The sequence below is a fragment of the Eumetopias jubatus genome, unplaced genomic scaffold (assembly GCF_037043125.1).
Source record: "Eumetopias jubatus isolate StellerSeaLion01/CBP00866 unplaced genomic scaffold, mEumJub1_p1.0 scaffold_4, whole genome shotgun sequence".
NCBI classification, from domain to species: domain Eukaryota; kingdom Metazoa; phylum Chordata; class Mammalia; order Carnivora; family Otariidae; genus Eumetopias; species Eumetopias jubatus.
In genome coordinates, this window is record NW_028274810.1 from 23,961,802 (window position 1) to 23,986,199 (window position 24,398).

Genomic DNA, 24,398 nt, shown 5'->3' on the forward strand with positions numbered 1-24,398 from the left:
AGAGCAAATTAATAATCATTTCTGAGAGTTCTTGCACAGTCATGTTTGATTTACTGAAGCAAATTTAGAATCTAATGTGGTATTTAGCAAGAATTTAGTCACTGATAGCTTCATCTTAGAAAAATGCATATCACATTGAAAATAATTCTTTGAATACCTCATGCTAAAAGCTTAGTATTTATGTATGGAATATGTTCTGTACTTTGCCATAACTTTGAGATAAGGAACACTGTGCAATGATGGGTCTCATGCATGGGTGAAATGATAAGGTAGCCTCATTTGAGAATACATGAATTTTTTTCATAAAATGCATTCCACTTTTCCCATCCTCTGTTTATGTTAGATAAGACTTAGGATAATGCCTAGGACATAATATGGCTCAATAAATTTTGTTGAATCTCATTATATAAAGATCTGGCAGCAAGAAAACACCAATCATGCTCTCCTAATCAGGGAGGTCCTGAGGGTCAGGTTGGGCAGAATGGAGCCGGACCAGGTAGCACTTTGAATGGCAGGTCCAGGCTTCATTGGGCATGGCAATGAACCAATATCCAGGTATTTAACAAAACTTTTCTTGAGACTTTTTCTCTAGACTTATCTGGTGAACTAGGGAGGGTAATATTACTTAAAAGATGATGCAATTATGTACATTTGTAATTGGTTCAGTGATTATCCAGAGGGTTATGAAAGGCTTCTCATCAGTCCTGTCCATACCCCCACTTTGATAGATATGTTAGATGAAGAGATCAATTACATGCTAATCAGGGGCTTAGATGGTATGAATCAGTGAGGGATAATTAATACATTGGTTGAAAAAATAAAAGTTCTTGAGAGATTAGATACAGTTAACCACTAGAAATAAAGCAAATGTTTTGGATTTGGATTTAAAAAGAAGTTCATGTAGGGTAGGGTACATCTAGGGTAACTACACAAACAAAAAAGCCTCAGAGGGTATAGTAGGTTACCATTTGGCATGTGTCAACAGCATGTTACAGCTGCCAAGAGTTATATGATCTTAAGTTCCACTTAACGGAAATAATATCCTGAATGAGGGGATTGATGGTTTGCTCTGCTCATACTAGCTTGGAACACCATAAACTGCCCTTATTGACATAGTTTTGAGGAGGGCATCAATAAAATAGAGTAGTCGGTACTCAAATATTTTTTAAATGCGTGAATGAATGTGTCCAGGACAGTGAATGGACTCAAAGTCATGGATTATGAAAGACTGTTGAAGAAATAAAAAATGATAGAGAAGAAAGAAAACTCATGGAGGAAGCAATAACGTTCCATACGTGTCTGAAGGACTATTGTATGGCAGAGGGATGCGATTTGTTCTGCCAGCGCCTCAGAGGTGACAGTTAGGATGACAGAAATGAAAGTGTTAAGAAGACAAATAATGTCTAGAAAGAAGGAAAAACTTTCTCAAAATAGGATGTCTTCCTTAGGAAAAATGAAATTTCCTTTTTTTAAAAAAAATTCCTTTTATTATAAGGATTCAAGAATAGTTAAACTATCACTTATCCATGATAGTGTGGAGGGAATTCAAGCATCACTGTGAGGATAGAGGTACTAGACCATCATCATCACAACAATAGTAATAGCTACCTTTTAGTAATCATTCGGTATGTGTCAAGTACTATGCAGATTGCTTATGTAAATTCCACAGATACACTTCTATGCTCTGAAAGTCTAACTTCATTCCTTACAACAGTTTTTAAAGCTGGGTGTCATCATAGTGGCAAATGCTGCTAATAGTACACAGTATCCCTTCCCCGATTCTTCCTTTTAGTAACTGAATTCCCCAATCCAATTTTAGCTACATCCACCACTGCCTAGCCATAGTCTGTATCTCCCAGCTACCACTGCAGGTGGGCGTGACCATGCAGCTAAGTTTAGACCAACGGGATGTAAGTAGAAGTGGTCAGTGCAACCTCTGGTTCATCGCTTGAGGACTCTTGTCTCTGTCCCTCCTCACCCTTTTCATCAAGTGGAAAAGGTATGACTGGAAGTAATCTTTAACTTTTTAAGATGACCGATCCACTTTGACGGCCTAAGTTCCTAGATGAGCTCAGGGAGCAGTCCACAGACACACTCTAGATGGTTCTGAAAAAGAAAGAAACTTCTTTCCTCTCTGAACCATTGGATTGTTTTCATCTCTTTCCCACAGTGGCTTAGCTGATGCCCGATTACAGTAAGTGTCTCCATTGTACAGTTAAGAAAACTAAATTCCCAAGTGTTAAGCAATTTGCAAAAGTCCACATCATCAATAAGCAGCAAAGTTATACAATGTGGTATTTCCAGATACATGGGTTTTGTTTAAAACTGAATAATATGTAAAAATTATATCTTTTATAACTCAAGAAATGAATATAGAAAGCAACAGAATTTAGGAAGAGATATTAGACATATTTTGAAGACAATGGTCAGGTTAATAATTAGTCTTCATTTTATATACCTCTGAAGTTAACTTGAACAATAATCACTGTCTTCTGTTTTTTAACATATTTATTTGTGTAAAGGTTCTTTAGTAGCCTCCTAGCATTGCCAAATATCCTTATATATCATTGTATCCTTTTATATATAAAATGATCATAAATTTCTGTTGTTGAACTTAAGCAAATTTATTTTTATTTACAGAGAGTTTTAAAATATGAAAACAAATATATTCTATTAGAATCTGTAGATTTCAAGACATCAGTGTGTATTAACTTCTTTCATTAATTGTTTTGTTTATGACAAATTCATGTGCTCTGTTTTTACTTTGATAGTTAGGGAATAAAGGTGATTTAGGTGATTTGAATCTGACTCAGTTCTCCCTTTTGCCCCCCGAAGGGCATTGGCACACACCTTGCTGAGTTCCAACTTTGCTCCCTACTCTTTTTATCCTGTTTCCAGGCAGAACGCTGTCTGCACAATGCAGGATCTGCTCCTGCGTCACACAGACCACAGGAAGATCATGAATCGAGCTACTGGGGACGTATCTCAGGCTTCCTTGTGGAGCTCTGTTGCTGAGAGGACATGTATTTGTGCTCATCAGCCAAAAAGGGAGGAACACCATCACTTAAGGGAAGCCCACAGTGGCTTTCTCTATCTTTTGTGATACAGAGTATTTGGAGTAAATGTATTGCTTTTCATCATAGTTCGCGATGGGAAACAAGTGAATACAAAATTCTTCCCAGTATTTGATCTTAGTAATTGATAGTTGGAGAGTGGCAATAGGTTCTTGAAACTGCCCTCAGAGGAGGAAAAGGGAGTCCAGTATGAAAGTTTGGTCTGCAGACCTCGCCAGTAGTTTGAGCACTGTGATGTATTATGCCAAGCTATCATTTTTGGCTGGCCAGTTTTGTGTGAAGAAGGCAAAGGGTTTCTTTTGGAAGCTATGTACTTACATAACCTCCTATGTTCAAAGTACATGTTTGATAAACTGTAAGCTACAGAGTAATTACAACATGCCAGTGTTCTTTATTTTTATGCCAGCAATTTATCCCTTAATTATAGGGAGTTTGTCATATAGTTAATTACCATAGTTTATGAGGAAAAGTCATGATTTTTCTGAAAGCTAAGTAAATCTGAACATTCATTACATTTGGTTTTATGAAAAGAATTAATCATCTGTGGAAACTGGCCCCTCATATCTCATAGTCCACTAAATATTTAAGTTGCCAGTAACTTCATTACAGCTGTTTGTAATATCAAATCATAAAAGTCTAACTGTGTATCAGGAGTGAATAAATGATTAAGTCAGTGTTACATTCCTATAATGGAATCCAGTACCTTATAACGCGGTGTTTCAGCCACAGGTTCTGGAGGTAGACTGGCTGGGAATTTGGGACAATTTTGACCTTGGGCAGCTATTCAAATATTCCGTGAGTTTTCTCAATCATAGAATGGACGTCATGAGAGTTCAATAAGCTAATAGTAAAGCACTCAGAACAGTATCTGGAACCTGTAAAGCTCTTAATCACTGCCAGTTATTATTACCATTTAACAGTTGAAGTGGATGGGGTAAATCAAGATGTGGAAAGTTTTCTGATACATATTGTAAAGGTCTTTTGTTTGTTTGTGTAAATTTTATTTATTTATTTATTTATTTATTTATTTATTTATTTATTTATTTGAGAAAGAGAGGGAGAGTGCCCATGTGCCCCTGAGTCAGGGGGTGGGGTAGCAGAGAGGGAGGGAGAAGGCCACAAGCTGACTCTGCACCTGCTAAGCCCTTGAGCTCTTGGATCAAGTTGCGGGGCTGGATCCCAGGACCCTGAGATCCTCATCTGAGCCCAAACCAAGAGTTACGTGCTTAAAAGCCTGAGCCATCCAGGAGGACCATAGCTGTTGTTGTTTTTTTTAAGTTGATATATATATCGTGTGTGTGTGTATGATGAAGCTAGTTATGTAAATTACCACACAAGATAAATTCTTTCTGGTAAGATATAAAAGAGCATGTAGATGAAAGAGGGGAAAAAAGAGAGAGAGAGAGAGAAACTAGATACCAATCTGAAAGCAATGCTTCAACAAAGGAAGCAACTGAGATAGTGTACTGGATTTCTTTTCTTTCTTTCCCTTCTTTTTGTTCCTTTGTTCTTTCGTTTTTTCATTCTTTCTTTTTTTCCTTTCATCCTCCCTTCCTCCCTTTCCTCTTTCTTTTGTTCTCTTTCTCTTCCTTTTTCTTTCTGTAATGAAAAATTCATGAATAATTGTGTAACAAAAATAATTACAATTATGCTCTAAAGAGGTTCTGGTTATGCTTCCTCTTATTGACTACCGATATGTTCAGATTTACTGAAGTCCCTTGGAAAGATTCCCTCACAATAATTTAAATCCCCATGCTCCTTCCTTATGTGTCACAGGGATTTAAAAGGATCCTTTTAAAAATGTTTGGTCTATTTTTCTCTGCTGAACTGAGCATGAATACCTTGGTTGTGTCTCCCATGCCCTCATGCCTAGGGTCCAGGTTCCCTTGGCACGCCTGCAGCCATACTCATTCCAGGTCCCATCTGTCCTGAGAACCTGCACACAAGCCTTGTGCAGGTGCCTCTTACTTAAAGGATCCACAAAGTTCCCACTCCACCAAGGCCCCAGGGAACCAGCTTTCTTCATAGGTCACACCACTTCCTTTCAGACTCATCCTTTTCTGGCTCCTGCCTTCGAGGGCCCATGCATCCCAGACAAAAGCTTCAGTGGTGCTGGCTTCAGGATGGCTTCAAATACATGAAATTTCTATTAATTACTCTGGGATTCCAGAAACTTCTGGGAAGTGGAGATGGAGACATTTACATATTCATTATCTTTAGTTCCTTATATTAGCAAGAGTAAAGTAAGAATTAATATCTTAATAGCTGTGTCACAAAGAGTAGAAACTAGATAGAGTAAAATTTTAGTCATTTCTACTAAATATCATATACATTAATCCGGTTTGAAGGATGTCACCAAAGGATGATTAAAGTGTTTCTTTGCCAATAAAGAAGTTCAAAATTGTGGAATTGGCTAAAATCCTATAGAATCTCAATAATACACCAAAATTTGAGAGAGTAAAGATAGAGATAGGAGCAATCTCTGGGAGAACGAGGAGTCTATTCTATTTCAAACACATTTCAGCACCTGAACCAACACCATTTTGAGACTGGGTTAGCAAATAGGCAAATACATGACAAAAGAAAGCCTTTGGGCAAGAAATTTTCCCTCTGATCAAGCTTCTAATTAATATGGGTTCATAGTAAATGAGGGACTTATTTTCCTCAACTGAATGGGTGCTATAAAATGGAATGGAGTGTTACCTTCATTCAGAAAAAAAAAAAAAAAAAAAACGCTGGCTCCAAAGACTGCACCTACCTGGAGTAGAGGTTACACTGAAGAGATTAACAATCTTTCCGATGGTCCAACAACCATGGGGATGAAACTGTATAGGAACAAAGTGATATTCCTATAGTCTCAGCTTCTTCTCCCACTCCACTCATCAAAGCATCAAAATGATGTTATAAAACTACATTCACCATCTTTTCAGCTCAAGATCTGATGTAAAGATTCCTTGACTCTTCATGGAACAATTTGGGGATCTTTGATGAATCTTCTCCCCCCGTTTTAGGGAGACAAACTGAGCTAAATCTATTATGATTCAAATATAAATAACTAGGACAATTATTTAAATCCTTTAAAATGATTTCATGACACAGATGAGAGAGATAGACACATTTCAAGAGTTAGAATATGTTTTGGGAAAAAAAATTAACTACAAGAAATTTAATTAAATTTATTATAGAGAGCATCTTCTTTTCACTGTGAAGGAAATTAAAGAAAATATGTGAAATGAGAGATGAAAGTTAGGTGGCACAATGGCACAGTTAGGAAACAAGGAAAACAAGTAACATTATGGCAGGATGGAAACCAATAGTAGAAACCATAAAGAACAAAATCCCTACTGGATAAAGTCATATCAGTTATATTAAGGACAGGTTTGAGCATATGTAGTAAAAGAACAAGAAAATAAAATTGATCTGAGAAAAGATAACAGATACAGAAGACATACGACAGTATGTCATATGAATCCTTGTAGATGATGAATCATTGTAGATCCAGAAGAAAAGGGTAAATAGAACTAGAGCAATATTCAGAGATATATATGAAAGAGACTTTTCTTTCAAACAAATACCTTTAGTCTAGAAGGGTTAACTAGATACAAGGTAAAATTAAAATGTATACTAAAACATAGATGATATTTCTCAGTGAAATTTTTGAATTTCAATACTGAAGAAAGAGACCTATAAATTCTGTGGGAGATGTTATTATTGTTCCCAATTATTAACTACCACCTTCCTTTGGCAGAGTATCCTTCCTCCAGTTATTTTGGATTTGTTCAATAACATGTGAATGAATCTGACTTATGCCCCATCAGTCAGAAACTTGTAGAGACATCAAGAGTTTTTGCCAACTTTATTGCTCCTTGGCTTTTTTTCTGGAAAAGTCCATGTTCCAGATAGGGGCTGCTTCCTCAGCCTGTACCCCAGAATGGGAATACACAAGAAACAGAAGAGCACGCAACCACTAGGCTGGAGCAGATCTATAGAACCTGACCACCAACAAGTGGTATGATGGAGTTGGAAGCCACTGTGCTTTTGAGGTTATAATGTGGTATACCTAGTGAAAACTAACACACACACCAAGGCAGAAAAATTAGGTTACCAACCCAAGACTGACAGCATATTGGCCTCAGACTTCTCTCTCCATAACAGTCAATGCCAGAATAGAAAGGAGTAATGTCTTCAGAGTTTTCAAAGTAAAAGTTTGTGACATAAGAATTTTATTCCCACCGAAAAGGTCATTTAAGTATTCAAGATAACCATAAAATACCAGATATGCAAGAATTTAGGGATTATATTACTCGTGAAATATTACCAGAAGATGTTTACCAACTAACTGAGCAACACACCAATATCTGGAGCTTTCAAAGATTTTATTTATTTGTCAGAGAGAGAGAGAGGGGCAGGAAGAGAGAGAAGCAGGCTTCCCACTGAGTAAGGAGCCCAGGGCAGGATTCAGTCCCAGGACCCTGTGATCATGACCTGAGCCAAAGGCAGATGCTTAACTGACTGAGCCATTCAAGTATCCCGATCTGGAGCTTTCAAATTGGCAAAGTCATGATATGAATGAATTGGCAGAAAGAATGGAAACCATTTACATAAAGAATTAATTGGAATTGGCTATGGTAATTACAGAGAAAAGTTAAACAATTTATTTAAAGAGAAGATATATAAAAAAGAAAATAATATAACAATGACAAAACGAGACAGACATCCTAGATAATACCAACAAAAGTAAAATTATGATAATTTCCAGATTTTATAAAGGAGGGACTCGGTATCACTGTTTTGTTCTTGACATTGCTTACTAGAAAAATATAGGTTGAAGCCTTTTTGTAAAAGTTATCAAAAGTAATTAAAAACAATCTGTAAAAGTCCAGTAACAAACTATAAAATATCAGCAACACGTGTCAAAAGATTGATGTCTATAATATATGAAACATCCTAACTGAAAAATGAGCAATGTTCATAAATATGCAAATTAGACATCAAATGCAAATGGGAAATAAATATATGGAAAGTATTCTCTGTCACCTTTTTTCCCTTTTTTTTTCCTTTTTTCTTTCTTTTATGGAGGTATAATTGACATATAACATTATAGTAGATTCAGGTGTACAATACAATGATTTGATATTTGTATATATGATCACCACAATGAATTAACACCCGTCACTGTGTAGTTACAATTTTTTTCTTAAGATGAAGACATTATTTATAGTTATCATACTGTATATTATGTCCTCATGACTTATTTTACAACTAGAAGTTTATAACTTTTGACTCCCTTCACCCATTTTGCCCATCCACCACCCCTTGCCTCTGGCAATTACTGATATGTTCTCTGTATATATAAGTTTTGTTTTGGTTTTTCAGACCATGTATAAGTGAGAGCATATGGTATTTGTCTTTCTTTCTGTAACTTATGTTAACATAGTGCCCTCAAGGCCCATCCATATTGTTGCAAATGGCAAGATTTCTTTCTTATTTATGGTTAAATAATAGTCTGTTGTATATATATTTACCACATCTTCTTTATCCATTCTTCCATCAATGGACACTTAGGTTGTTTCCATATCTTTGTAAATAATGTTGCAGTGAACATCGGAGTGCATATATCTTTTCAAGTTATAGTGTTCTCATTTCCTTCAGATAAATACCTAGAAGGGGAATTGCTGGATCATATGGTAGTTCAATTTTTAATTTTTTGAGGAACCTTCATACTGTTTTCCATAGTGGCTGCCCCAATTTACATCCCCACCAACAGTGCACAAGTATTTTCTTTTCTCCACATCTTTGCCAACACTTATTATTTCTTGTTTTATGATAATAGCCATTTTAACAGGTGTGAAGGGATAGCTCATTGTGGTTTTGATTAGAATTTCCCAGACACATAGTGATGTTGAGCATCTTTTCATGTACCTGTCGGCCATCTGTATGTTTTCTTTGAAAAAAATGAAATTCAGATTTTCTGCCCATTTTTTTCCATGAGATTGTTGTTTTTGCTGTTGAGTTGTATGATTTCTTTACATATTTTGGATATTAACCTCTTATCTAATATATGATTTGCAAATATTTTCTCCCATTAACTAGATTGCCTTTTTATTTTGTTGATGGCTTCTTTTGCTATGCAGAACCTTTTTAGTTTAATGTCTTTCTACTTATTTATTTTTGTTTTTGTTGGTTTTGTTCTTGGAGTCAGATCCAAAAAAATCATCACCAAGATCTGTGTCAAGGACCCTACTGCCTATGTTTTCTTCTAGGAGTTTTATGGTTACAGGTCTTACATTCAACTCTTACATCCATTTTGAGTTAATTTTTGTGTATGGTCTAAGATATTGATCCAGTTTCATTCTTTTACATGTGGCTGTCCAGTTTTTACAACACTATTTCCTGAAGAGACTGTCCTTTCCTTATTGTATATTCTTGCCTCCTTTGTCATAAATGAATTGACCATATGTTCATGAGTTTATTTCTGGGCTCTCCATACTGTTCTATTGCTATATGTATCCATTTTTATACCAAATACCATATTGTTTTGATTACTATAGTTTTTTAATATAGTTTGAAATCAGAGCATGTGATACGTCCAGCTTTGTTCTTCTTTCTCAAGATTGCTTTGGCTATTCAGAATCTTGTGTTTCTATACAAATTTTGGGATTGTTTGTTCTGTTTCTGTGAAAAATGTCATTGGAATTTTGATAAGGGGATGCCTGGGTGTCTCAGTCGGTTAAGAGTCTTCCTTTGGCTCAGGTCATAATCTCAGGGTCCTGGGATTGAGCCCCATGTCAGGCTCCCTGCTCAGCATGGAATCTGCTTCTCCCTCTCCTGCTGCCCCTCTTCTTCTACTTGTGCTTTCTCTCTCTCTTTCTCTCAAATAAATAAATAAAATCTTTTAAAAAAAGGAATTTTGATAAGGACTGCATTGAACCTGGAAATCACTTTGGGTAGAATGGGCATTTTAACAGTATTGATCTTCCAATCCATGAACATGGAATATCCTTCCATTTATTTATTTATTTATTTATTTTCAATTTCTTTCATGAGCGTCTTACAGTTTTCAGTGTACAGTCTTTCCCTCCTTGATTAATTCTAATCCCAGGTATTGTATTCTTTTTGATACAGTTTTAAGTGTGATTGTTTCTTAATCTTTCTTTCTTTTTTTTATTATGTTATGTTAATCACCATACATTACATCATTAGTTTTTGATGTAGTGTTCTATGATTCATTGTTTGCATGTAACACCCAGTGCTCCATGCAGTACGTGCCCTCTTTAATACCCATCACCAGGCTAACCCATCCCCCCAACCCCCGGCCCCTCTAGAACCTTCAGTTTGTTTCTCAGAGTCCATCGTCTCTCATGGTTCATCTCCCCCTCCAATTTCCCCCCCTTCATTTTTCCCTTCCTGCTATCTTCTTTTTTTTTTTTTTTAACATATAATGTGTTATTTGTTTCAGAGGTACAGGTCTGTGATTCAACATTAATCTTTCTTTCTAATAGTTTGTTATTAGTATATAGAAATGCGAAGGATTTTTTTATCTTGCAATCTTACTGAACTTGTTTATTAGTCCTAAGAGGTTTTTTTTGGAGGAGTCTTTAGGTTTTTCTATATATGACATTATGTCATCTGCAAATAGTGAAAGTTTTACTTATTCCTTTCCAATTTGAATGCCCTTCACTTTTTTTTTTTTTTTGCCTAATTGCTCTAGCGAGAACTTCCAATACTATGTTGAATGAAAGTGGTCATAGTGGCATCCTTGTCTTGTTCCTGATCTTAGATGAAAAGTTTTCAGCTTTTCTCCGTTGAGTATGATGTTAGCTGTGGGCTTCTCATATATGGCCTTTATTATATTGAGATACGTTCACTCTATATCCACTTTGTTGAGAATTTTAATCATAAATTCATGTTGAATTTTGCCAAATGCTTTTTACCTATCTATTGAGATGATGATATGATTTTTATCCTTCATTTTGTTAATGTGGTATATCATACTAATTGACTTGTGGATGTTGAAAAATCCTTGCATCCCTGGAATAAATCCAACTTGATTGTGCTGAATTATCCTTGTAATGTGTTGTTAAATTGGGTTTGCTAAGATTTTGTTGAGGATTTTTGCATCTATGTTCATCAGGGATATTGACCTATAATTTTCTTTTCCTGTGGTATCCTTTTTGGTGTTGGTATCAGAGTGTAGTACTGGCCTTGTAAAAGATGTTTGGAAGTATTCTTCCCTCTTGTATTTTTTTGGAGTTTAAGAATTGGTATTAATTCTTTTTAAAATGTTGGTAGAATTTACCCGTGAAGGTTTCTTGCCCTAGACTTTTGTTTTGGGGGAAGTAAGAAGATTACTGATTTAATCTCCTTACTAGTAAGATTTTCTATTTCTTCATCATTCAGTCTTGGAAGGCTGTATGTTTCTAGGAATTTATCCATTTATTCTAGGTTGTTCAATTTATTGGTGTATAATTGTTCATAGGAGTCACTTATGATCCATTGTATTTTTGTGGTATCAGTTATAACATCTCTTTTACTTCTGGTTTTATTTATTTGAGCCCTCTCCTTTTTTCTTGATGAGTCTAGCTAAAGGTTTGTCTATATTGTTTATCTTTTCAGAGTTTGTCACTTTTTTTTAAAAGATTTTATTTATTTATTTGACAGAGACACAGCGAGAGAGGGAACACAAGCAGGGGGAGTGGGAGAGGGAGAAGCAGGCTTCCCGCAGAGCAGGGAACATGATGTGGGGCTCAATCTCAGGACCCTGGGATCATGACCTGAGCTAAAGACAGACACTTAACAACTGAGCCACCCAGACATCGTGAGTTTCTGTCACTTTTGATGAAAATTCATGAAGAGTCTTTTATGGGATGCTTACAAAGTTGGTTTTCACCCTGTAAGCAATGGGGAGCCATTAAGGAGTTTAAGAAAGCAGAGTGAATTAAAGGAGAATAGCAGTGGAGAAAAACAAAAGCCAATCTGGGAGGTTATTGTAAAAATCCAGATAAATGATAAAGACGACATAGACTAGATCTCAATACAGCCATGTCATGTCATTTTGACTGACCAGGCATCCTTTGGCAAAGTCTGATTTAGTCAGATGTTGATTCTGTTCAAAGGAGTTGCCTTAGTTTGTTCAGGTTGCTGTAACAAAGTGCCGTAGACTGGGGGGCTAATCAATAATAGAAATTTATTTCTCAAAGATCTAGCAGCTGGGAAGTTCAAGATCAAGATGTCAGCAAACTTAGTGCTGGGTGAGGGCCTGTTTCCAGTGTCCTCAAATGGCAGAAGGAGTAAGGGAGCTCTCTGGGATCTTTTTTATAAGGGCACTAATCCCACTCATGAGGGCTCCACCCTCATGACCTAGTCACCCCCCCACCCCCGCTCCAAAGACCTTACTTCCAAACACCATCACATTGGGGATTAGGTTTCAACATTGAATTTGGGGAGGACACAAACATTCAGTCTGTACCAGGGGTTATCTAACTATCCCAATGATTTACAGTGGAAAAAGGTTAAACTGCTAGCCAGTCTGTCACAAAGAGAAACGTCCCCCAAATGCTGACCTTTCATCTGTGTCATTTGCCTGTTATCTCCTAAGAGATTTCTTTTGTCTATAACTAATGAATAAGGAGTACATTGATATCCCTTCCAGGGATCCTCCTGGGCCAAGTTGCATTCATCACAGCAGCAAAGCACTGAACACTTTTGTCCTTTTCCTCTCTCTTTCCCTCTGCTTATTCTCACTCTAAGGCAAAACGCTGGCATTCAGATTTGCATAGGTAAACATATGCAAATAATGTGTGCATATGTGTTACTGATTTTAACTGATGCTATACAGAAAATCTAAGGAAAGGGATACTTTAGCAAAAGAACAAAAAAAATCTTTTTTTTAAAAGATTTTATTTATTTATTTGAGAGAGAGAGAATGAGAGAGAGAGAGAGAGCACATGAGAGGGGGGAGAGCCAGAGGAGAAGCAGACTCCCTGCTGAGCAGGGAGCCCGATGCGGGACTCGATCCCAGGACTCCAGGATCATGACCTGAGCCAAAGGCAGTCGTTTAACCAACTGAGCCACCCAGGCGCCCAAGAACAAAAAAAATCTTAAATAAATATGAAGATAGATGGGATTTGATAGAAAAGGGTATATTTCTAATAGATCTAAAAATTCATACCTACATAGTTTTATTAAGGCAGTTAAGCCACTATAATCACTTATAGCTAATTTGGGATAATTTTGAGAGTTAACTTAGTGAATGTAACCAGGTATAAAAGATGCTTTTTGAGAAAATAATTTTGTTTCTCTCTAAACATAGGCATTATTTTTTCTTAGGCTTACATGATCTAATCAAGTGAATCAAAGGGAATTCCCTTCTGCAGGGGAACAGAAAAGGGAAGATAATGATAGGGATAATTTACAAGATTATAGTTTTGTATTTTAGGTAGGGGACTTTTCACCAACCTGTACCACCCAAGAAGCTCATAGTATAAAAAGCACACCCTGATTAACAGAAGTATCACCTAATGAAAGTGGTATGCAGTGATGACAGTTCCCAAAATCTGGAAATGTCATAATAAGTGTGTCTTATTACAGATGGAAATTACCATGTTTAATTCCCATGGCTATTGCAAAGGAAAATAAGATGAATAGGAAAATTCTAAGGGAATTCACAATGACCCAGAGAAGCATATGCATTGACCTTTCATTTACTGTTTTGCAGATTATAAAATCGCAAGGGTCATAGAGAAGCCTGAGCTGAAATTAAGGCAGAGTGGGGCTGGGGGCGGATGGAGAGTCAGGCTTTTGCAGCTGGAAATCCTGAGTTTGGGAAGCCTTTCTTGGTGACATAATAAGTAGGTGGGATTAAACAAATTACTCCTCCTTACCTGAAAAACTGGTACAATAATGATTCCTTTGTCGGGTAACTGTTGGAATTAACAGATCACAAATAAACTTCTTGGCACATTGTAGGTGGTTAACACAAGTTAGTTCCCTCCTGGAGTAATATGATTCCCTTAATAGGATTTTCATCTTATCTCAGACTAGGAAACCCCAATAGATATATGCTATGGACTTAAAAGTTTATACAGATTGTCTATGTCATACATGGCACATGTGGCAGAAAATATTACAGTATAAAATGTTGCATACATCAGTGTCATAGCAATAAAAAAACAATCCTGTGGTTTCTTGCCAAGACAAATATGGTTATACATTACTGTGCTCTCTGTGATAAATTTCTTTGAGGTTTCAGAATGCTGTGCATGAATAACTATGACAATCTATTTAAGACTTAGTTGCTTTTCTATAATGCAAATCTTTGTTTTACATAACTGCTGAACTGTAATATAAATGTTATATAGGACCTTGTCAAAACAAATTTATTAGTGATCAGATATTAGAATAGTTAGTGGAACTAAATATATTCATAATTTAGGCATTTTTTCCTCAATCTAAGCTTTGAGCACTTATGAAAAGTATTTGAAGTAAATGAGTGTTTACATGCTGTACTCTGTTCTTATTTGTTAAATTTAATTTTGCTTAAAAAAAGTCAATTAAGAATGGAAGCTTAAAAATTTCAACAGGCATCAACATTTTAGGTTAGAAAAACTAGCACATTCTGTTATTACTTTGCCATATGTCATTTTTCCTATTTATGCTCCCATATATTTAGTATTTATTTTTCCACACTATTTATAAATCATAATATACTACACAAAGAATAAAAGCCAGATTTTTTTTCAGTTATCTAAATGGCCTTTTATAAAAGCATCTTTTCAGTAAATTACTTTTGAATATAAACATGCTTCCTCATCTCATTTGTGTGAATAAATATAGGGTTGATGACTGCATCTTTAAATTATGTGTTTCTTGCAGTCATCAGTTAAGGAGAGAATAAAACAATGATGGATTAAAAAATCATTCCTGATGCAACACAATTAGTTATTCATAGGAAACTTCTCCCACCCATTCATTCCCCTCTTGTCTCAGATTTGTTCCTGAATGGTGGGCTGTCCTAGAGACACTTACGGAGGCCTTCAAAATCAATCAGGAGCACCATGACACTATGAACATTTTTTGTAAAGAAAATGTAAAATTTTATTTTACTAAAACTAAGAAAATTAACAACGAACCCATTCACAGTCTAATGAAACAACCATAATCTTTCATTGTTTCTATTAAAGAAGCAAGTAATTTGTGTATATTGTTTATAATGTGAAAGTCTGGCAAGCAAAACAGAAATAGATGGATAGTATCCATATCCCACCACAGTAATCTTCTTTGTTTAAAAAGATTTATTTATTTGAGAGAGAGGGGGCATGCTTATGCACGGGGACGGGGTGTGAAATCTCAAGCAGACTCCTCGCTGTGCACAGAGCCCATTGCCCCAGCCCTATGCCAATTCTTCATCTCAGGAGAGATCATGACCTGACCCGAAATCAAGAGTCAGACACTCAACTGACGGAGCCACCCAGGTGCCCCCGGAAACACTTTCTTAAGTAGCCTTGAGGACCCCATGAGTGTATGTGTGAATTTGTGTATAGTACAGGATCTCCTTGGATGTTCTTTTCTGTAGCCTGCTTTTGTTCAGGCAACAATGTATCAAAGATATGTTTATAGATCAATAAATATAATACTCCTATCAAGCATAAGAGTAAAAGCTAATCTTTAGGAGGGCTTAACATTTCCCAGAATGTTGTATAAATTGACTCACACAGTATGTAGCCTTTCAAGTCTGACTTTTTCACCTGGTGTAATGCATTTGAGATTCATTCATGTTATAACCTACATCAGTAGGGTTTTTTTTTTCCTTTTTATTGCTGAGTAGTATTCTGTCATATGTGTGTACCACAATGTTTTAATCCAGTCACCAATTGAAGGACATTTGAGTTTTTTACAATTGTGAGAAAAAGCTGATATAAAAATTCAGGTACAGGTTTTTGTGTACATAATATTTTCCTAAATCTTGGATAAATACCAAGGAATAGGGATAGTGGTTTTATGGTAAAGGTATATCTACCCTTACAGAAATTTTCCAAAGTATCTGTGTCATGGCTCATGGTACTTATGGTTTTGAATGGTTTTGAAATGAATCTTGATGTAGCTCATCTAGATTTTTACCTTCTGGTGAAAATAGGCAAGTTTTATTTATTTATTTATTTATTTATTTATTTATTTAAAATTTTTATCTTTTTTTCAAATTTTTATTTAAATTCTAGTTAACATATAGTGTAATGTTGGTTTCAGGAGAATTTAGTGATTCATCATTTACATGTAACACCCAGTGCTCAACACAACATGTGCCCTCAAAAAGGGGAAGTTTTATAAATGAGTTTTAATCAGCTCCTGGTTCTACAAGAATTTGTCGTGCACTTGATCCCTTACCCACATCCTCTGATTCTTCTGTCAAGTAGCATTGGGGTGCTTAGTTAGCAAATCTAAAGCATTTTAAAAAGTTAAAGAGAAAGGAAATAAATAGGTTTTATTTAGGTAAATCCAATTAGGTAGATTAAAATACCAGTATAAAACAAGTCCTGGGTACAATTTATGGAAGAGTTCCCTTTCTTACCATTTGTTATATATAGTTAAATATTATTTGTAATTAGATTTGTAATATATGAGATATGTAACCAATACCAAATAAAAAGCACTATGGTACGTTTCCAGGGTTCATGAGCTTACAGTCTAGTGGGGAGATCGATAATCTTATAGGCCAATATAGAACGGGGTGGTGATGTCTATGCTGGAGGAGGACATAAAGGGAGACCTACTCAAACTTAGCAATGCTTGTGGCAGCCTCTAAGGAGACATCCAAAGGACTGTTAGCCAAGTGAGGAGAAGACAGAAGAATGTTTTAGATGGAGGAAGCAGCTTGCACGAAGATTTTGTTTGGCAGGTGAGATAAGAACACGGAAGCAGGAGACATGGGGGTGCCATTAAAGAGTGTTAAGGTGGGGTCCAGAAGGAAGGTAAAAGAAATAGAATCAAGAAGGGGCAAGATGGGCTGGAGCAGATGAACAGATTAGTGGTTGGGAAATTTCAAAAATGGCCAATGAATCTTTGTAGTACGAAGGAGGTAGGACAGGAGGTAAATCGGGGCTTTACGTTTCTGATGTGGTTGACGGTTGGGAATATGGTCGTGAATGTGTGCTACAAGTGCAGCGGACAGGTCCTTAGAGTTCGTGAGGTTAAGGAACTACAGTTAGCGAACATGGATACCTACATCCACCAAGTACGTAATCCCATTAATACTAACAGCTCACATGAAGCTTCATGTCATTGTGCTGGGAAACTGAGTTACAGTAAAACCAAGTCTTTGCTACAGATCTCAACACCATTATGCACAGTGATGCTCTAAGCAAGGAATATAATGTGCAGTTATTCCCAGAAATTTTTGAACACAACAATTTTATTTTGGAGTCATTGAGGATTACTGCTTTTTAAGGCAGTGCTCTTTTTACCAGAGGAATGGTAGCATTTTTAAAAAGAATTTATTTTATATACCTGACAGTGTTTACATTGCTAACTAATCACTTTATTACACCGTTAGACAGTGGTTCTCCGATTGGTGTAAAAGGGAATCCTTCGCTTATAGAATTAGCACAAAGGTCACATTTCTGGGATACATGCCCAGAGATTCTGATGCAGTAGGCCTGGGCAGCCTTGGGCCTGGGGATCTGTGGTATCAGCCACCTCAGGTGATGTGGATATGGAGCCAGCAATTGGCCTAGATCCAGTAGGGCTTGCAGACCTTCTGAAACAGTAGTTTTCAATATTGACTACACATTAGAGTCATCTGGAGAGCCTTTAAAACTGCCATTGACCAGGCCATGCCTCAGACCAATTAAATCCAAGTCTCTGGTGTGTCAGTATTTTTTTTTAAAGCCCCCAGGTGATTACGGCATGCGGCCAAGATTGAGAACTTGTGGTCCTAAACATTCATTGTGGAAAGCCTTAAATCCTTGGCTCCTTGGGACTCAGAAATACTTCATAAGATCTATAGCTAATTTAAAAGCCTGGCCTGCTTCTGGTTTAATTAGCTTATCTGTGAAAGCCACCTAGAGAGTTCTTTCTCTGGAGACCAACGATTCTCTCAGAACGTAACTTGGAACCCCTGTCTCCAAATAGTACAAAAAAGAAATTCCTGAATAGAAACAAAACTCTGAGCTAATGTAAAACTCTGAACTGAACAGAGAACCACGTTAAAGGAAGAAATGGTTCAAAACAATCCTTCCCAAGAGAACCTTGGTTTTATCACATTTCGGCTTTTATGTCTTCATCTCCCCAGCTTCTTAAAACATGAAATTGTTGAACATGCATTTTTCAATCTGTTTCACAGCCTAAATTTGAAGTTCTCTAGGAATTTCTTCTCAGGCGGACCTAACATTGTTTTTCTTTCATTGAAAGTACCAGCTTCACCATTTATCAGGACGAAAACTGAATGTGGCAACATAGGGTCCTAGAGCACACACTGCAAGCATGACTCTTTTTAATCCTTCTCTCTTTTGTCTACTTTGTCTTCCTCAAGGGACACAGTGAACAGACAAAGGAAGCAAATGGCAAAATATATAGGGCCAATATTTAGGAGTATGGCCTTCATCTAGCCTCCCCTGATAAAATGTAGGCTGCATCTCTACAGCATCAGAATTGTTGATCATTATAGGACCCTGATTCCTTCTCCTACACCATGGTGCTAGATTTTTTCAGGCTTCAAAATACTTTATATTTTAGGGGAAAATACTGTTAACACAAGCAGGGTCTTGGGCAGCACTTTGTAATCAAAGATGGATATTTCTACAGCAAGACATAGAGTATAAATAACCTCATAGCAATTCAGGGTCAGTTTCACCACCAAATGAGTGCACCAATCGTACAAGAAACATTTGGTTTTAAAGTTTGTGTGGATATTAGAATATTAATACATGTATTGATTTCTTTCTCTTTGTACTTTTTCCTTCTCTTTTTTCTTTTACTTTTTATCTTGTTGCCCTACCTTTATAGACAATTATAAATGTTTGACTAGAGACAAGGAACTTGGTGCATATAATCTCACTTAATCTTAACAAGAATCCATTCAAAGATATATTATTATTTCCATTTCACAGGTGAGAAAGCCGGGTCTCTGAAAGATTAGATTGCTTGTGAACATTTCAATTGTTATGAAACCCACCTTCTACATTCCATATGAACGTTAAATTCATACTACCTGGCAGCAGTGTCTACTCTACCACACAGCTTCCTTACCAATAGAGCCAAAGACAGAAATCATTGAATTAAAGACATTATATGCACAGATCTCCTTTTATGTTTAGGTTAAAAACCTAAGCTGATTGCTGGCAACCTCCTATTAAAACCCAAAAGCTGTTTATAGTCATCTTGAAAGAAAGAAATTGGAGCAGTATTTAACCTCAGCATTTGGTCTGATAATATAGGAACATAGAACTTGAAGTAAACTAGTTCTTTGTCCAAGTAAATAAGTCCATATTAAATGAGCATTTAAATAATGAATAAAACACATTTTGTAGGTGTCCCGAATTCAACCTAGTGAGAACAGTCAAGAAGAAAATTCACAGGGAAGGTCCTTTAAAGACTGTCTTGCAAGGCTCTTCAGCTGGATACTGGGAATAAGCCACTGCGAACATCTTCAATTAAGGCAATAAACGTATGTGCGCTAGAGCGCACTGGTGTTGGAGTTGGGTTGCGACGCTAAGGCAGATACAGAAAATGTCCTTCTGTGCAGGTTTCTATCCCATCCAAAACTCTAAGTACTTGATTGTTGTTGTTATTATTTTACCTTTCAAATGTTTTTATTTTTTTATTGATTTTTCACTTAATGGGAATTTGGCATTCCTCAACCAAATAACCCTTAATAATAATGGCTTTTTCGTTTTCCTAGCTGAAGTGCTCTTTTTGCATTTCCCACATATTTTTTAAAAGGGAAATGGTAAGTGGCCTGTCTTGTCAGGTGACAGGTCATCACCTCATTGTCATAAGCTGAGGTAGTTTTAAGTAACATTTTTTAAAATAACAGTATAATTTCTACAAAGGGAAGAATAGAATAAATAGTAAAATAGACTTTTATGTAGAACTTGAGCTTTAAAAACTGACATACTATATAGACTTTAGAATTTACCAAATTTAAGAATCCAAAACTACTTTTCAGAAACAAGTGCTCGTTTTTCCATGGGACCTCTGCACTCAAGGACTGGATTCAGTATTTTGCACACTGATTTGCTGTGGACTTGAATGAACACTTTCTAACAGATGTAACACATTTTAATCTTCAACTCTTTGGGCTCAAACTCTGCCATCTCTACTATAAGCCTCCCTATGTGTAGTTGCAAAAAGCAGTAATTGCACTGATCAATTATCTGACCCCTTTCTTTGTGTGACTCTGAATTAAACTTTTATGCATGAGTTTTTAGTTTGCCTACTACCTGTTTGCAGTATTATCTACTAATAGGATTTGTATTGGCAGATTAAGAATTCAGCCAGATTAAAAGGAGAAACCCCTTGTTACCTGGTTTGCCTCATAAGAAGTCCATTTCTCAAGACAGGTGACCTGAAAATAATAAACGCAACTCTGGCTTTTTATATTACTGAAAAAAATGCTGACGGGAAGTGAGGACTGCCATAACTTCCTGCATAGGAATGATGCCATTTGTATATTTCAAATTATGCATTTACATACTTTGCTAATCTAATTTTTATAACATAGAACCAGAGTGTCTTAGGGATGGTAAGGACCTTAATTACCCTTGTTCTTTCTCTAGAGTCCTTCAGGGAAAATCACCCTTATGCTAAAAGAGAATTAATCTTAGTTTTTAAATCTTCCTGAAATAAGTAATCCATCTCCTTCATTCTATGGTGTGGGTTCATTTGCTCTTAGACAGTGAAATTAATGAACAGATGGGCCCCATGCTCTCTGTATACTCCTTTCATGTACTTAAAACCTATTATTGAATTTCCCCTTAACTTTCTCTTCCCTATGTACAGTCACTTTAATGTTTTATTTTCATCTGTTTAATCTCTCTGCTAATGTCAACCTTAAATGATAAGCCCCGAGCAGAATCCTAATTCTAGTTAAACAAACAAAAAAACAAACAAACAAACAAAAAATCATCTCAGAAGTTAAAACTTAAGTGTGATGTGAAACGAAAAGTTTGCTAATTGGAAAAATGCGGAGACTTGGGATCTAAAAATGGAGTCAGTCTGGAAACTGTAGTTTAACTTGGTAATGACTTAGTGTAATGAAAGGGGTGATATTATTTGGACTCGACCGGTAATGAAAGGAAAATCTAGTGGCCATCGAAACATGACTTTAAACACCCAGACTGACCCCAGTGTTTCCTAGTTCTCCATAGCACCCTTTGAGTTCCACACCGGATGCCTTATTTCTAAATTGTCCTTATGCCCCTATTTGGGAAAGTCCCAGTTTCAGTCTGTTGTCCCCAGTGTATCATTAGCAACCCTTTTTCCAGGGTTTAGATGATAACTTACAGGTCGTCCTCCAGTCATTGCACTTTCTTAGTCACTCTCTTCAGCTTGCACTTGTCCCTTGGCTTTTCTTCTGCTTCTGTCCTGCTTTGCATCGATTATTAGTGATTTGCTTCTGATACTTTCCCTGTCTAGTAAGGTCTTCTAATATTTCAGTTCTACCTTCCAACATAATGGTTGTCTCTTTCACTTAGGCTCATCTTCAGCAAATTTAATGAGCCGTGTGGACACTTGATTATCTAGGTCAAGGGAACACTGACACTTAGGTCAGTGGCCTTCAGAACACCACCTATTTTCTCTCTTTTGTTTCCTTTCCTGTATGTCTGTTGTCACTTTCTCGCTCCTTCCCTACCCCTGCTGTCACTGACTGGTTAATCGTCAATTGATTGATATTTTAACATCTTTCCAGCAATCACTATATGCTAGGTCCTGTCCAGAAGTATGACATTCCTGCCAGGTTTGTACTGAAACACTGTGTATCAGATTGTATTCTCTCAGTCCACAGGTTTCAAGTCCCCATGGGGCCACTGGAAATAAAATTATGATGTATTGTTTCCACAGTTCTGATGGCTTTTATTCCATCAAAGTGCATTATAAAATTCTGACAGTCTTTTTTGTCCTAAAATCATGCTTGTGCATTTGTAAGAGAAAATCAGGAAAACTCGGGGATGAGTTGCCGAGCTCCCTAACATTTTCATCATGCGTTTTTAAAGTGAGAAATTACAGTTTCTAAGGTTTTCTTAGTAGTTAGTGGAAAAGGTGGCGTGTTCTGCTCACTACTGATTCCTTCTGATACTGTTTTTCTCTAGGTTTAAGTGGGTCAGACCTGGAGAATAATGCCATAAGCACTAGTCAATGATATTCTCCTACTTCTGGTTTAATATGCCTAAATTCAGTGAAAATGAGTTTTAATTTCTTCACACATATTTTGTAAATGTTTTAACTAGTTAAGACACTTTAACTTGAAAAGAGCTACGTATACATGGAAGAAAGCTCATGGCATGCGCTCATTACATGAAATTCTGTTCATGATGTCTTCGACTTATGAAGAGTCAATACAGAAACTACTATGAAAAACACTTAGGGCAGGTAATATGATGGTAAAATCCTTTTGTAATGCTGCAGTTATTGGTTGGGGCTGTCAAGTATGTTACATCTTGACATGACCCTATACGTAGCATGATTAATTATTATACTTATAATAATTATATTATATTATAATTATTAATTATTATTATTAATTATTATATCAATTTCCACAGCAATATTTCAGCAGCCATGATTTGGTCTGCTGCATGTCTAAATCCACTTAAATATTAGCCCTTCCAGAGGGTTTTTTTGTACATAGCTCTGTTGCTTTAAAGGAGGTGGAGGAGGAGGAGAAAGTCCTATAAGGAATCCTCTGATTGAAGTAAACAACAGAGATTGCAGTCTGTAGTCTGGATTCATGAATTCAAACTTGAAGTGTTTGTGGAGTGACGTCACCATGATGACATCCTGACTTTGCTCCACTCCACAAGAACAACCAAGAACTGTTTAAGAACAAGACGCCACTGAGAGAATCCCAGAACGCAGGAGTGAGGCTGAAGCACCCCCACTCCCCCCGCGCCATCAGAGACTGAGACAGACTGCATTACCAGTGTAAGAGAAGCAGCTACATGTTGGCCCGTTGCCCCTTTTGAACAGCTGCACAGCACCACCTGAAGAGGTCCCCCCTGAGCCTTCAGTTCCCCCAGTGAGCAAAGACACCCCAAAAGGGGGACAACTCCCCCTAGCATTGTTTGTAGGAGTCTCTAGTCTGATCTCACACCATGGAAATTGCAGGGAAATCTGCAGGTTCGACAACTGGGAATCTGTGTGTGATGGAGAAGCAGGGAGGGGCTCACAACAACGAGCACACGGATCTTGGCAGACCAAATTCATACCTGCGATGCACTAGTAGTCATCCCAACCAGCAGTTTTATGAATCTACAGGACCAAACTGAGGGTGCCCTCTGCCTAGGGAACTCAACAGGGTGAGGATCTGCCTAATCCAGATCCTCAAATAAATAGTTTTGCCAGCCCTGGAGCCTGGTTTCCCCACACCCAGGTGAGGAGCTAAGTCACAGCCTTACCTAGAGAGTGTCTTCCAGCCCCCTTCAGTCTAGAAGGGCTGGCAACAACTCCTGTAAGCAGCGTGGCCCAGCGGTGCTTGAGAGGTGGGCAGGCAGATAGAAAGCCAATACTGGGCATGGAGAGTAACTATGCTCTACACAGGCAGGGGGGTTAATTTATAGTGAAGACTGAGGGTAGCTCTGTCCCTCCCAACCAGAGAGCATGTTTGGGAAATTGAGAGTAGCCTGCAGTGCCCCTCCCCATCCTGCCCAGGCAAGGAAGCAGCAACATAACTTCACCTGCTGTGGAGAGTGTCTTTTGACCCCATCTAACCAGAAGGACTAGAGACAGCTGGAAGCTATGCAGTGCAGTAGCCTTAGAGAGATAAAAGGCAGGAGGGCAGAGCTAATAGTCTGCAGAACAAAGCCATTGGCATGTTAGGTCAGGGAACTTGGGGTACAGGTCAGCTTAAGTTAAGACAACAAATAGAGCTTTACCAACTTTAGAGCTACTTCTGCTGTGTCCAGGCAGGGAACCTAATTCATACCCCACTCATCACTGAATACAGGCTTCAGCCTGTCCAACCAGGGAATAATAGCAGCCTCCACTTGCCCAAGGACTTTATTAGCAGACACAACCAGAAACCCAAACTGAGCTGATTGGTGAAGAACTGTTGCTGCCAAAGCAAACTTGTAAAGTCTAAAAGACGAGCCCAATTATTCAAATGCACAGATA

At 37.2% G+C, this 24,398-nt stretch overlaps 1 protein-coding gene across 1 annotated transcript in view; it reads left to right on the forward strand.

Moving 5' to 3' along the window:
* Positions 1-19,732, forward strand: part of PLPPR5 (phospholipid phosphatase related 5) — a 106,123-nt gene extending 86,391 nt beyond the window's left edge. Inside the window, exon 6 of the mRNA XM_088022937.1 lies at positions 19,598-19,732. Within this exon, the coding sequence (XP_087879063.1) occupies positions 19,598-19,732 (135 nt within the window). The remainder of the gene's footprint in view (positions 1-19,597) is intronic.
* Positions 19,733-24,398: the final 4,666 nt, after the last annotated feature.